General features: G+C 36.3%; 1 protein-coding gene across 1 annotated transcript in view; it reads left to right on the top strand.

The window, feature by feature from the left end:
- SPAG16 (sperm associated antigen 16) overlaps nt 1-15,735 on the top strand; it is a 964,274-nt gene that overhangs the window by 479,497 nt on the left and 469,042 nt on the right. Inside the window, exon 12 of the mRNA XM_043445512.1 lies at nt 9,012-9,197. Coding sequence (XP_043301447.1) covers nt 9,012-9,197 — 186 coding nt within the window. The remainder of the gene's footprint in view (nt 1-9,011; nt 9,198-15,735) is intronic.

Genomic DNA, 15,735 nt, shown 5'->3' with positions numbered 1-15,735 from the left:
ATTCTTTACCATCTGAGCCACCAGGGAAGCCATTAGGGGTGAAGGCGAAGTCTTTTATTATATGACTATTTTTTATATATTTAAACTAATTTTTCCATTACTCTTATCTTCTTGAAAGCAAAATATCTAATCTCTGAATATTCTACAGTTTCCACATGCTTAACACTCATCCTTTTTTCTTTTTTTTTTTTCACTTTGTGGACATATACATAGAGATATTGTTCAGATGTTTCCATTTTTAAAGCCTTCATGAGTATCTTCCAAGCTTAGAAAATTGGTTATGCCCTTCTCTGTTCTGTCACTGTAACCTGTATAATATCTATTAAAATATTTGTGAAAATATTATAATTAATTGGCTATACATTTGTGTAAACTATTAGACCATGAGCTTCTTGAGGGCAAAGCTTATTTCAATCATTTTAGATCCTAAGCACATAGTTCAGTTCAGTTCAGTCACTCAGCTGTGTCCTCCTCTTTGCGACCCCATGGACTGCAGCACGCCAGGCCTCCCTGTCCTTCACTAACTCCCAGAGCTTGCTCAAACTCATGGCCATCCAGTCAGTGATGCCATCCAACCATCTCATCCTCTGTCGTCCCCTTCTCCTTCTGCCTTCAATCTTTCCCAACATTAGGGTCTTTTCAAATGAGTCAGTTCTTTGCATCAGGTGGCCAAAGTATTGGAATTTCAGCTTCAGCATCAGTCCTTCCAATGAATATTCAGGACTGATTTTCTTTAGGATAGATTGGTTGGATCTCCTTGCAGTCCAAGGGACTCTCAAGTGTCTTCTGTAACACCACAGTTCAAAAGCATCAATTCTTCGACACTTAGCTTTCTTTATAGTCCAACTCTCACATCCATACATGACTACTGGAAAAACCATAGTTTTGACTAGGTGCAATTTTGTTGGCAAAGTAATGTCTCTGCATTTTAATATGCTGGCTAGGTTGGTCATAAAATTTTTTCCAAGGAACAAGTGTCTTTTAACTTCATGGCTGCAGTCACCATCTGCAGTGATTTTGGAGCCCCCCCAAAAATAAAGGCTCTCACTGTTTCTACTGTTTCCCCATCTACTTGCCATGAAGTGATGGGATCAGATGCCATGATCTTAGTTTTGTGAATGTTGAGTTTTAGGTCAGATTTTTCACTCTCCTCTTTCACTTTCATCAAGAGGCTCTTTAGTTCTTCTTCACTTTCTGCCATAAGATTGGTGTTACCTGCATATCTGAGGTTATTGATATTTCTCCCAGCAATCTTGATTCCAGCTTGTGCTTCATCCAGCCCACCATTTCTCATGATGTACTCTGCATATAAGTTAAATAAGCAAGGTGACAGTATACAGCCTTGACGTATGAGATTATTGGTATTTCTGCCAGCAATTTTGATTTCAGCTTGTGCTTCATCCAGCCCAGCATTTTGCATGATATACTCTGCATATAAGTTAAATAAGCAAGGTGACAGTATACAGCCTTGACGTATGAGATTATTGGTATTTCTGCCAGCAATTTTGATTTCAGCTTGTGCTTCATCCAGCCCAGCATTTTGCATGATATACTCTGCATATAAATTGAATAAGCAGGGTGACTATATACAGTTTTGATGTACTCCCTTCCTGATTTGGAACCAGTCTGTTGTTCTATGTCCAGTTCTAACTGTTGCTTCTTGACCTGCGTAAAGATTTCTCAGAAGGGTGACTTAGAATAAGTAAACTAAGGTGAAGCCTAGGGTCAAGTTAGTGCAAAAAATACATGTAATCTATATTGAATTCTTTCTGTTAAAGGTTGGCAACATGGAATTCATTCATAAATAAAGCTGTAATATAGTGTTCTTTTATTTAATTGCTAAAAGAGTGCTTCAACTTTGGGCCCAAGTATTCTAGCAATCAACAGAAGTTAGACCTAGTCAGCCATGGGATTTTCATTGTTAATGAAAGAAATCACCTCAAGCTGTTCAGCAGCAGTGCAATAACTCCTGCTATAAAAGCCTAAATGACAATTCAACACTGGGTCCATATTAAGAGTCTAGGATACTGTAGTGTATAACATAGCCTATTGAGCAATAGATTTGTATTTCTCCTTTATTTAATTCTGTGTTTTTCTTTCCTCTGCACCAAGATGTCTTGCTCTATGTAAACTTGTTCAAACATACAGCTCTAAATGATACAGGCCATGCTTCTATTAACAGAGACGTATTTCCAAATGAACTATCTCCTTCCTTAATATGTGTATCTTTCATGCATTTAGCCAAATAGTGTATCCTGTAGACACTGTGTGACAGGTGCTGGGGAGTTCACTTGGCAGTATCTTGCCATTCCTGTGAAAGGCTGAGCTGAAGATCCCATTGAAGTTTCTCAACTGACAGGTTAACCTGGAGCTCCAGGCAAGCTACTACCCAAGAAGGGGAGGAGTTTTACAGCCAGGCAGGGAAAGCCTAATTCTTTCCTGAATGCTCATCCCTGCCTCTCTGCTTCTGCTGGAGTCTCTAATATCTGCACACAATGCTGTCTTCTGGGTTCCATTTGTGATGGTTGGTTGACTCCAGATTTCTCCACAAATAAGAGTGTATCACTTGAAAGTGAAGACAAGAACATTTGAACATGGGCACCCTTTACTTTAGAAAACCAACCAAGACTGTTCTCTGTGTGGACATGTATACACGTCTTTGCTCTTTCACGGTGTCCTCAGCCCTAATGCAGCCAAGCAGCCCTGTATCTGTGTATAAGTTAAAGAGTTTACAGTAACTTGTGTTAAAGGATTCCTAAGCTCTTTTACCTTTTAAAGTCTGGAGGATTCTCTCAAACTAGGAACACTAAATGTGTCTCAAATATGACAATGTTTTAGGTAATCTGAATTCTAACTGTGAGTTTTTCTAATATCATCATTTTATGAGCTCAGTAAAACCAAAATTAGATCTTTTACCCATATAAACACAGGAGGAGAAACTATTTTAATTTAATTAGATTTTGTGCTTATGCTTAGTCACTCAGTTGTGTCCGACTCTTTGTGACCCCATGAACTACAGCCCTCCAGGCTCCTCTATCCATGGACTTTTCCAGGCAAGAATACTGGAGTGGATTGCCATTTCCTTCTCCTTAATTAGATTTTGGTTGTATGTTATTCTGCTACATGAAATAATATATGCATATCCTATGGTAACTGAGAACATTGTGACTGATGGTCATTTTACAAATTCACATACTCCTAGTGAGTAGATAGGCGCAGGTGGAGGAGACTACAGGTTGATGGTGGTGATTGTACCTCATTCTGCTGTTTATGGAAATGTTGATAAACAATTTCACATAAAACTGAACTACTGATCATAAGAGAATCTTTTTAAAAAATTAGGTTTGAAAAATACCTGGAATTTAAAATGTGTTGTTATAAAAATTCTTTTATTTGATCTTCAAAACAGCACTTCATATTGAGTAGAACGTATCGCCATATTTCCAAGTAAAGACAATGAATTTCCAAGTGTTAAATGGAAATGTTAAATGGCCTGTCCAAAGTCACAGAGGTCACCTAGCAGAGCCAAGATGAGAAACCGATCACGTCTTCTTGCTTCTGTACCCTTCACTTCCTATTTTGTAACACAAAAGGCATTAATTTCTTTCTGCTCCACACCTCTCTCATGAAACATGTTATTGTGTTTTATTAAAAACAGGTAATTAGCATCAATCTGGAAAGTATAATATATTTATTTTTGAAAACTGAAGTCATTTTTGACAGTAACAAAATATTTCTGCAGTTACGTGCTAAAGTCTGAAAAGTCAGTTTGAATAAAGAATATGTAAAAATAAGGAGTAAAGCAATTACAGAAAAGATTAAGAGTTTAGAAAATTAATGATGCTTTGTGCTTACTGTTTGCAAAGTATAAATTAGCTTGACCCAACCAGATTTGATATGATTTATTTGTAGAGTGTTCATAAGTTGCAAAATATCATATTTATATAACATTTGTTATGAAAAATAATTTCCAGGAAAAATGAAAAGAATGAAACTATACATTTATAATATCTCTTTAGGTTATTGGTTAATAGTTTATCATCTTGAGAGACATTTTTTTCCCCAGCTTTAGCAGAGATATATTTAAACTCTTTTTTTTTCAAAGAACCACTTTGGTCTATGTTGATCTTTTGTTATAAGAGTTGATAGTATATTTTTTCTGAACTTAATGTCTCATGCTTAGCAGAACAATTTTGAGACTGTCTTCTTTTTATTATTGGGAGGTAAAGAAATTAAGATGACCTTGAAATTCCATTTTGATCTCACCTCAAAGTTTTAATATGTTGTTTTCATTTAGTTCTAATTATTTAAAAATATCCACTATTATTAGTTCTTGGATATTTAAGTTAATTTAAAGTTGTTTTAAAATTCACACATATACAGGATTTAAAAACTATGATTTTGTTACTTATTTATAACAGTTGTATTATGATGATAAAATATAACATCTGTGGTAAAAAATATGTTAAAGATTTGCTTTATGGCTTTCTATATTATCTGTTTTTATAAATGTTCCATATATATACTTGAGAAAACTATATGATCACTGGTTATTTGGTGAAGGATTTTATACATGGCCATTAAGGTTATATTTTTATTCATTAAATATTCCATATCTTTATCAGTATTTTGAGTTAGAAAATAAATTGAGAGAGGTGTATAAATCTTTCACTTTGACAGTTATAGTTCAGTCAGTTGTCTCCAACACTTTGTGACTCCATGAACTGCAACACGCCAGGCTTCCCTGTCCTTCACTAACTCCCAGAATTTGCTCAAGCTCATGTCCATTGAGTTGGTGATGCCGTCCAACCATCTCATCCTCTGTCATCCCTTCTGCTCCTTCCTTCGGTCTTTCCCAGCATCAGGGTCTTTTCCTGTGAGTCAGCTCTTCGCATCAGGTGGCCAAGTATTGGAGCTTCAGCATTAGCATCAGTCCTTCCAATGAATATTCAGGACTCATTTCCTTTAGGATTGACTGGTTTGATCTCCTTATAGCCAAAGTGAAGTCACTCAGTCATGTCCGACTCTTTGAGACGCCATGGACTGAAGTCTTCTCCAACACCACAGCTCAAAAGCATCAATTCTTTGGTGCTCAGCCTGCTTTATGGTCCAACTCTCACATCCGTACATGACTACTGGAAAAACGATAGCTTTGACTATATTAACCTTTATTGGAAAAGTAATGTCTCTGCTTTTTAATATGCTGTCTAGGTTGGTCATAACTTTGCTTCCAAGGAGCAAGCGTCTTTTAATTTCATGGCTGCCATCACCATCCGCAGTGATTTTGGAGCCCAGGAAAATAAAGTCAGCCACTGTTTCCCCATCTATTTCCCATGAGGTGATGGGACCAGATGCCAAAATCTTAGTTTTCTGAATATTGAGCTTTAAGCCAACTTTTTCACTCTCCTCTTTCACCTTCACCAAGAGGCTCTTTAGTTCTTCACTTTCTGCCATAAGAGTGGTGTCATTTGCATATCTGAGGTTATTCATATTTCTCCTGGCTATCTTAGCTCCAGTTTGTGCTTCATCCAGCCTGGCATTTTGCATGATGCATATAAGTTAAATAAGCATGGCGGCAATGTACAGCCTTGCTGTAATCCTTTCCCAATTTTGAACCAGTCCGATGTTCCATGTCTAGTTCTAACTTGCTTCTTGAGCTGCATACAGGTTTCTCAGGAGGCAGGTAAGTGGTCTGGTTTTCCCATCTCTTTAAGGATTTTCTGCAGTTTATTGTGATCCATAGAGTCAATAGCTTTCACGTAGTCAGTGAAACTAATAGATGTTTTTCTGGAATTCTCTTGTTTTTCTATTATCCAACGGATGTTGGTAATTTGATCTCTGGTTCCTCTGCCTTTTCTAAATCCAGATTGAACATCTGGAAGTTCCTGGCACATGTGTTGTTGAAAGCTAGCTTGGGGATTGTACTAGCATGTGAGATGAGTGCAGTTGTGCAGTAGTTTGGTCATTCTTTGGCATTGACCTTCCTTGGAATTGGTGGCTTCCCTGGTGGCTCAGATGGTAAAGCACCTGCCTGCAATGAGAGAGACCTGGGTTTGATCCCAGAGTTGGAAAGATACCCTGGAGAAGGAAATGGCAACCCACTCTAGTACTCTTGCCTGGAAAATTCCATGGACAGAGGAGCCTGGTAGGCTACAATCTAAGGGGTCCCAAAGAGTCGGACACAACTGAGCGACTTCACTTTCTTTGGGATAGTAATGAAAACTGACCTATTCCAGTCCTGTGGCCACTGTTGAATTTTACAATTTTGCTGGCGTATTGAGTGCAGCACTTTCACAGCATCATCATTAGGATTTGAAATAGCTCAGCAGTAATTCCATCACCTCCACTAGCTTTGTTTGTAGTAATGCTTTCTCTGGCCCACTTGACTTCGAACTCCAGGATGTCTGGTTCTAGGTGAGTCGATCACACCATCGTGATTATCCAGGTCATTAAGATAATTTTTGTATAGTTCTTCTGTGTATTCTTGCCACTTCTTAATAACTTCTGCTTCTGTTATTTCTATACAGCTTTATGCTGGTCACTTTTATTTCTGTGGTTCTAGCAACTGTCATTTTTATCAGTTAAGATACATTTAGTATTTCATATAATTTAGTTTAAAAACCTTGCTAGGAGTGAAACATTTTATCATTTTATTTATTTAAATAGGGACTGTCAAGTTTGTTTCAAAGATAATTAAGTTGCTCAAACTGTTATGAGGATCAAATATACATATAATGTACTCAGTAGAGTTTCTAGCACATGTTAAGTGATAGTCACTCAGTCAAGTTGGACTCTGCAGTCCCATGAACTGTAGCCTACCAGGCTCTTCTCTCCATGGAATTCTCCAGGCCAGAATACTGGAGTGGGTAGCTGTTCCCTTTTAATTCTTTACCACCAGAGAAGCCCAAGAATACTCGAGTGGGTGGCCTATCCCTTCTCCAGCGGATCTTCCTGACCCAAGAATCAAATCAGAGTCTCCTGCATTGAAGTAGATAATTTTTTTACAAGCTGCGCTTCCAGGGAAGCCCTATACCACATGTTAAGCGCTATATAAGTAAATGACTTGATTTTCTTATTCTTATAATTATTGTTGCTGCCTATAGTGCTTTACAGTTGGCTGAAAGTTAACTAGGTGAAGATTGCTTTTTGTTTACATTGTTGATTCCGCGTGGTGTACATTTTTTCCCCCTGGATCTCTGGTTCTACATCTTAAATTTCTAGTTTCTGTAAATTGATTACCTTTTTTCTTTGAATGTTGTTTGTATTCCATTTTATATCATTCTCTTCTGAGATTTTTATTAGGAAAATGTTTTCTTTTTTTTTTTTTTCTGACATCCTTATTTCTTAACTTCTATGCTGCCATGGACTGAATATATGTATTCCCCTCTAATGTTCACCCAGATTCAAATTTTGAATCTATATCCCAGTGTGATGTTATAATGAGTTATCTTTAGACAACCATATATTGTTTATTTTTTAATATTTAGAAAGTAAAAAATTTTAATGGCGAACATGTACAAATAAACAAGAGCTGAAAAAGAAAGGACAGGTTTTAGTATCTACCTATCAGTAAAGGACTACACTTACAGAGTACTTCTGTTAGTACAAATAAATATCCTTTTATGACTTTATTGAGAATGTTTTTACTCTCTAATCCTCCTTTCTGGCAGCATCTTTAAGTCTTCTTCTCTAGTGGTTGTTACTCATCTGCATATAAAAATTTAGTTCTCTCAGCATAAAAATAAACAAATAAAAGCAAGCAAGCAAAACACTTATCTTGATCTAAGTGCAGTTTCCTGTCCTAGAAATTTTGGTCAACTCTTCATTTGTAGCATCACTTCATTCATTCATATATTTATTCTTTTTGAAAGCATTTAATGAGCACTTCAGTTGGTTAACCATAATGCTTAATGCTATCAGAACAGAGAGAGGGAGCAATTCCCCATCAAGAACAAAGGGAAGGAGGCAAATAAGCAATTCGTTATATTCAGTGAGAGAGAAGTTACTGAGAGAACATATACAAGGAGCATGCAGTGCTGAAGGATATGGAGAAGATGATGGGCATGAAATGTTCTAGCAGTTGATATTTTGCCAAAAGAAACCTAGATGTCTCTGCTGACATCTCTGCCACCCACTTATTTCTTAATCTTGTTTTTGTATCTACCACTTAAAAGCCTCTGAATTTTTTTTAATGTCTACTGATAACTCAAATGGAAAACCCAGTGACTCATTCTTAACCACCCAGCTCTTCAAAGTCTTTCATCTCTCAAGATGTAGCTCCATAGCCCCCTCATTTCTGATTCACATCTTCCTTCATTATCCAAACCGCACTCTTATAGCATTTAATTAATACAAACATAAACAATGCTGACTGGCATTGTATATTGATTTACATTTTTGAAATTGTCTAAAATTTCATCGTCCTGAGGCTGTATCATCCACAGAGTGTAACATAGTCCTTGAAACCAACATATGCTTTAAAAGAGTACCAATTTAGTAAATTAATCTGGAAAACTATGGAATAATTAATATAGAAAGTATGCAACAGCAGTTTCATCAATTTGAATTACTAAATCATATTGTTCAGTTAATTTTAGTTGCTCAGTCATGTCTGACTCTTTGCAACCCCATGGACTGTAGCACGCCAGGCCTTGCTGTCCATCACCAACTCCTGGGGTTTACTCAAACTCATGTCAGTTGAGTCACTGATGCCATCCAACCAATTCATCCTGTGTCATCCCCTTCTACTCCCGCCTTCAGTCTTTCCCAGCATCAAGGTCTTATTTAAATCTACACAATTTGATACTTCACTAAACCATATAGGGAAGTATCAAACTGTGTAGATTCAAATAAAATAATAAGAGTCAGGCATAATGATATGCCATTAACAATAAAAATAACTCAGATAAATGCACACAAGTTATTCACAGAAGATAACAACCGTTTATAAAAATAAATGAACTGTAAATTGATTTTTATCACAAATTACCTTTTCATGTTCTTGCATATAGTGGCAACAAGTTGGCTACTTCAAGTGGTGATACTACAGTTAAGTTATGGGACCTGTCTAAAGGTAATTGCATTTTGACCTTCGAGGGACATACCCACGCTGTGTGGTCCTGCACGTGGCACTCCTGTGGTGATTTTGTGGCTTCTTCCTCACTGGATACAACTAGCAAAATCTGGGATGTTAATAGGTAAGAAGTATTTTGAATAATATTAACACACTGTGTTGATAAATATAATTTCTCTCAGTGGGAAATTAAAGAAAATCTGTTAATTCATAAAATTGTAGAATTAGTCTCTGTGACATCCATTTGTAACTCCATTAATTTCTGCTGATATATAATGAGTTCTTTCTAAATATAGGTTCAAGTCCAAGCCTGTGTAATCAGATTAGAATTGCTTCATTGGAAAGCTGTTTGTTTTAAGCAAGATAGAAACAAATACTTCTTTTAGAGTTAGGTTTTCAGTTCTCCTCTCCACCAGTCTGCTGTCTGTCTGGATTATCAAACCAACAATTTAATAGACATGAAGATGACAGAAATAGTTATGGGCTTTACACTTAATTTTGATACAGCATTTCCAATTTAAATGCTTCTTAGCAATTCACAAATTGTAGGAATGGATACAATTTATTGTATACCAAGTCCTATATAATACTATATGGTTTGAACTTAATTAAAGACAGACCTATTTTCTGCTATCAAAATACCTGTCATCCATGTATTTTTGGATAATTATTCCACCCTATTATGTATACAAATAAGATTTTAAAAAGCTAGTATCAAATACCTTGATTGCTTCAGCTAACTAAGTAATTATATATCATCAGTCTGATTTCTGATCACTTTAACATTTTAATTAATGTCCAGATTACAAATATAAATAATAGTGACTCCTCAAAATTTATGTAACAAATTATCACTGAGCCATTGTAATTCTTTTGTAAGATAAAGATGAACTCATCTTGAAGGTCAGCACTATTGTTTTGGGAGTCACGGGTCAAACCAGTACTTTGAACAAACTTTCCTCATTCTTCCTTGAATTATGGATAATATATTTAGAAGACAGAGAAAGTAAGGTGCTCACAAAAAGGTCAACAGGATTTCTAGGAGGATTTCTTGAAAGGGTTTGCTCTGTTCTGTTTGTAGTTTGATTATCTCTTAAGACCATGTGCCAGTTTTTATGCTATTTTATCTCTGCACCAGACCCACCCTTCTCTATCTTTTTTGTGAGGCTGGAGCTGGACTTTGCAAGCAACATTTAACCTTGCCAACTGACTGTATTGGGCTTTGGTAATAGTGGCTGCTTGTGGGAGACGACAAGGCTAGAGGTGGGCGGGCGGGGGGTGGGGGGCTTCTTTTCCCTCTCTCCTTCCTGAGGGCTTCGTCTGGACTTGCAGTTTCAGTGAGCATCACCCCAGCAGTTCTTTACCTCAGCAACATCACAGCAGCTGAATCCAGTTGACAGTTTTTCCAGTGTTTGCAGACATAGCTGTATCATGCCATCCATCAAAGACATTAACTCCAGCAAACAGTTGCCCCCTTCTCAGAGGTCTGTGTTCCCAGATCTGCCTGGCCTCTTTCCAAGATGAGGGATATCAATACCAGCAGTCTCAGGTCTGTGGTGGCCCCACCAAGGTTATAATAATTCCACCTCAATCCCTTTGTGCATTCAGTCCTAAAAGTGGTAGCTCTTTCGTTCAGGGCTTTTTCCATGATACCTTCATGTTCTTGTTTTCCCTTTATAATTATCTAGCTAACAACTTGATGCACAGTTAACAATCCCTTATATTAAATTCTTATTGTTAAAATGTTAAGTGCAAGTTCGGTCTCCCATCTGATTTTGACAGTTACTGTGCATTGATGCATACATAGCATAATCCACTTGAGTTACAAAGATATAGCTAAATGATGTTTGACATATTCTGAATGAGAAAGCATAGCTCTAAATAATAGGTTTGAAACCTATTTCTGGAGAATTCCATGGACAGAGGAGCCTGGTGGGCTACAGTCCATGGGGTCACAAAGAATTGGACATGACTGAGCAACTAACGCTTTCACTTACTTTCTTTGTAAAGTACTGACAGTTTAAGATATATTTTAATAGTCATGTGCATACCATTTGGTTATCTGGAATAATCAGCCATGTAATTCTTAATTGTATTATGTTTCTATGTTATGCAGGCATATTTCATAAATATTATTATAATAGATTACTGGAATTTTTAAAACCAATTTATTGTGAAGTATGATTGACATACAGAAAGCTTGCATATTTAGCATAAACCACATGATGAGTTTGAAATATATACCTGTGAAACCATTACAATCAATGCGTAAATGTATCTCTTGCCTCTAAAAGTTTCCTCCTGCCCTCTTTATTATTATTATTTTTATAAGAGCACTTAATATAATAACTAACCTGTTAGCAAAATTTTAACTATCCTAACATTGCTCTTACCCATAGGTATTGTGTTGTACATTAGATCACTAGGACTTACTCATATAGGTAAAATTTTAATGCTGTTCTCTAATTTTAATTTTTTATTACTTTTGGCTTAGTCGAAGGTGTTTATGAAAGACTGCAGTCCATTCTAAAATGTATCTTTAAATGTATTAATCACTCAGAGTGCTTAAATCAAACTGTATTAAGGTGAGAACAACAATAAAGTGACTGCCAGTGGACTCATCTCTACTCAGAATGATTTCAAACACTTTGACTTTGACAGCTTTTCTCCACGACCCTGATATCCAAATACTGTCTTCCAGTGGAGACTCAGTAGATGTTGATATAGCAGATCAAAATTGCTACTGATTGATGCCAAAAATTATTTGCATTTCAAATTTCCCATCAATGTCAAGAGCTCACCTTCATCATCAAAGACAAAGAATTTATACCAGTTTTGAAGCTGAGATAGTGGATAAATATTGACAAATAAGGGAGAGACTGATTGTTTCTTTGGTGGCTATTGATAGATTTTTCAGCGCTGTAATCAGAGCCCTGAACTGTAATTTACGATTGCTCATGGATCCATACTGTGTAAATATGTCTAAAACTAGTGTCTTGCTTAAAATTTTGTAGGTCATTGTTAACGGCTTAGTGACTTTAAGGATAGAGGTGACTTGCTTTGGTAAGATGATGGTAGTAGAAGCTGTGCTGTGCTGGGTCGTATACTCTTATAGTGATGCCGCATAGTTTTTAATTAAAAAATATTGATAGACTCTGTGGTTCACCAGGAAAGAATTTAGAATATATCCTCACATTCACAGTCTGTCCTTTCCTTTGAAGCCCTGGCTCAGTCTTGAATTCATCTGTTAGTTGCTATGTCATTCCTTTTCCTGCAACTCTTCCTGAATTAGATATTACCTGCTAAGACCATCTAATTAGCTCCTCACCAGAAAGTTGTATCCCTGGAAATCATAATTAATGTAAAAAATCCAGATCAAGATCCCTGTTAACCAAACACTAATAAGAATCTCTGAACAATAGTACCCTGTCATTCTTAGTCTGGACACACACTCTACAAAGTTTCTATGAACAACTAAAAATAGCAATTCAATGATCTTTTGAATGATCACTTATAAAATGTAGAATTTTATGTTTTATTTTGTAGTCATTTATTACTAACTTAATTTTCATACATATGCTTTAAAAATCAGTCTTAAAGCATGCATGTGCCCTTGAACACACACACACACACACACACACACACACACACACACACACACACACACACACACACACACACACACACACACACACACACACACACACACACACACACACACACACACACACATACCCCCCCCCCCACTGTATCTTAAATGCAGAATGCTTGACACATGGTGATTGTGTTGCATAAATGATAAAGGGAAAATCAATATATACACATGAAGAAAGTGCTTTCCTTGCTTCCATCCACAAATTATGATTCATGATTGTGTTATTCTATATGAATATTCAAAGTGATGAATATTAGATAGGAAACTCAGAGAATGTCTCAGTTGACTATAAAAATTGTGTTTCTTTAAAGTGTGAGATTACCATTAAACTTTTGTGAAATGAATTACCAGTGTAGGACTGTATTTTAGACATTAGAAGATCCTAAGACTCCATTACGGCCCTCAGTGAGATTAAAAATAATTTAAAAATGCAGCAGTTTTATAACAGAAAATATGCAGTACATCTTCAATTCATAATATCAGAGAAGAAATTCTGATTGGTCCTGGGTGCTTTTCTTCCCAAAATAGTTGGGTGTTTGACTGACTGTCTACATGACACTATATCTCTGATGTTTGGAACTCAGACCACATGCCTGTACTTAGTTGTAGCTTAAAAGGAAAGGATTTGAAACAAGCAGAATGTTACGGGGTGTAGCTGCCCCGTTGCTTAAAACAGTATTGCACAGGCTAGAGTAGAGTGGTTTGTAACAGGGCTGGAAGGAAACAGATTGCTTTGTAAAATTCAACTTCTGGACCCTAAACAATGGGAAATAAATCTGCTGCCCTTATATCTAAGGGTATTGGTTCAGATGACTTCAAGATTATGTTTAGGAGAGAAAAATAAATCAGGTTTGAGCCTGTGATGGGAACAGTGAGAGAAATAAGAATAGATTTGGAAGGTAAAGTCACTAGAAATTGCTGAGACATTTATGAGTCATGCGAGAAAGAGAAAACAAATCACCTGATACATATTGAGACACCTGATGGGTGTAAAGCATATTCTCTTTATACTAGAGCACTAATGGGAACTTTATAAAAGGCTTTTCCAGCCAGATTCATCAGCTGGCATTCTAGAAAATGCTGTAGATTGAGGGAAGTTGTCTTGTTCATCTAACAGGTGATGCCTACAGACGAAAATTTAATGTTCCTTCCTGCCCACCTGCATTGCTTCCTTCTTAATTGAAAAAATCATTGAGCAATATAGCCCCCAGGCTGGATGAGAGAAGCAGAATGATTTATATAAAGGAAACAGTTAACTTTAAGAAAAAGGAAATGTGAAATACTAAGATTCTCATATGATAAGTCATCTTCTTTTAATAGCATGTACTGTTACTTTTTTGGTAAAATGATGTGCCAATGTGAACTCTAAATTGGGAGAAATTTATTTCTTTAAAAATTAATAATGATGAGATAGCACCACATAAGTTACAAAATGGAGTTTAGTGTTTGTATTTTATTAATAATATGCATCCTGTTCTTTATGATACATATGCTAAGTTGACTATATTAGAGATGAAGGGCATATTGCACAACATTAATGGTTTTAAAGCATAATAATGCAAGGAGAATATTGAGATTCAAGGGCATGTATTATTGGTACATTAATACCTGTCTTGCATTATAAAACCTCCCAGCTTGCCGCCTTATACTTGTGAAGGAACCCTAGGTATATGTTAATAGATTGCTAAAGCAGTACTTGAAACATAATTAGGTTACATTAAAGGAAATGGTGACATTCTAAAATTGACCTCTTGTGATCAATTTATCCTGTTCCACAGATAATAAATCAATTATTACCTCTTGGATTTTCATTTATATTCAAATGAATGATTCCCTCTTGAAATACATACTTTGAGCGATAGCTAAGTATTATTGAATATAAATACATAAATAAGTCCATAAATAAGAAAAAGAAAATAGCATATTATTTTCACTGTCATGCTCCCTCTAAAACAGTGCATAATTAATAAGCACTATCAAAGAAATATCTACTTATGAAGAAAAGTATATTAAGGCTTAAGTTCTAGGTTTCATTTAGCAAGTTAAGCATTGATTGAATATAAAGAAGCTGTCTCACAACCAGTGTTGGCTTTTTGTGTATGCGTGAAGAATGCTTCAAGCATCAGTGTCTACTGCAATAAGCTTGATGTGAGCATTCTTTTACATCAGTATATAGAGGCTTGGCCAATAAAAGAGATAACATTAAGAATTTAACACTTAGCTCTTTGCATTTATAAAACAAACTATTTCATGTAAATGAATTATGTAATCTGTATCTAATTTTCACTAAATAAGGCATACTTTCTCTATGTTATTTCACTAACTGAACCATATATTAGAAACAATTCAGATGCATATAGATGAAACTAAAGGTGTTCTAATAGCAGTGAATATAGGTGTTTTAAAACATGCTCCATTATTACTTTTTTCAGTTCAGTTCAGTCAGTCACTCAGTCGTGTCCGACTCTTTGCGACCCCATGAATCGCAGCACGCCAGGCCTCCCTGTCCATCACCAACTCCCGGAGTTCACTCAAACTCATGTCTATCGAGTCGGTGATGCCATCGAGCCATCTCATCCTCTGTTGTCCCCTTCTCCTCCTGCCCCCAATCCCTCCCAGCATCAGGGTCTTTTCCAACGAGCCTACTCTTTGCATGAGGTGGCCAAAGTACTGGAGTTTCAGCTTCAGCATCCATCCCTCCAATGAACACCGAGGACTGATCTCTTTTAGGATGGACTGATTGGATCTCCTTGCAGTCCAAGGGACTCTCAAGAGTCTTCTCCATCTGTTTGTGTCCTCTTTGATTTCTTTCATCAGTGTTTTATAGTTTTCTATGTATAGGTCTTTTGTTTCTTTAGGTAGATATACTCCTAAGTATTTTATTCTTTTTGTTGCAATGGTGAATGGTATTGTTTCCTTAATTTCTCTTTCTGTTTTTTCATTGTTAGTATATAGGAATGCAAGGGATTTCTGTGTGTTGAGAAATCAAAGAGGACACAAACAGATG

Source organism: Cervus canadensis, chromosome 24 (assembly GCF_019320065.1).
Source record: "Cervus canadensis isolate Bull #8, Minnesota chromosome 24, ASM1932006v1, whole genome shotgun sequence".
Taxonomy (NCBI): Eukaryota; Metazoa; Chordata; class Mammalia; order Artiodactyla; family Cervidae; genus Cervus; species Cervus canadensis.
This window is presented reverse-complemented; position numbering and strand designations above follow the sequence as displayed.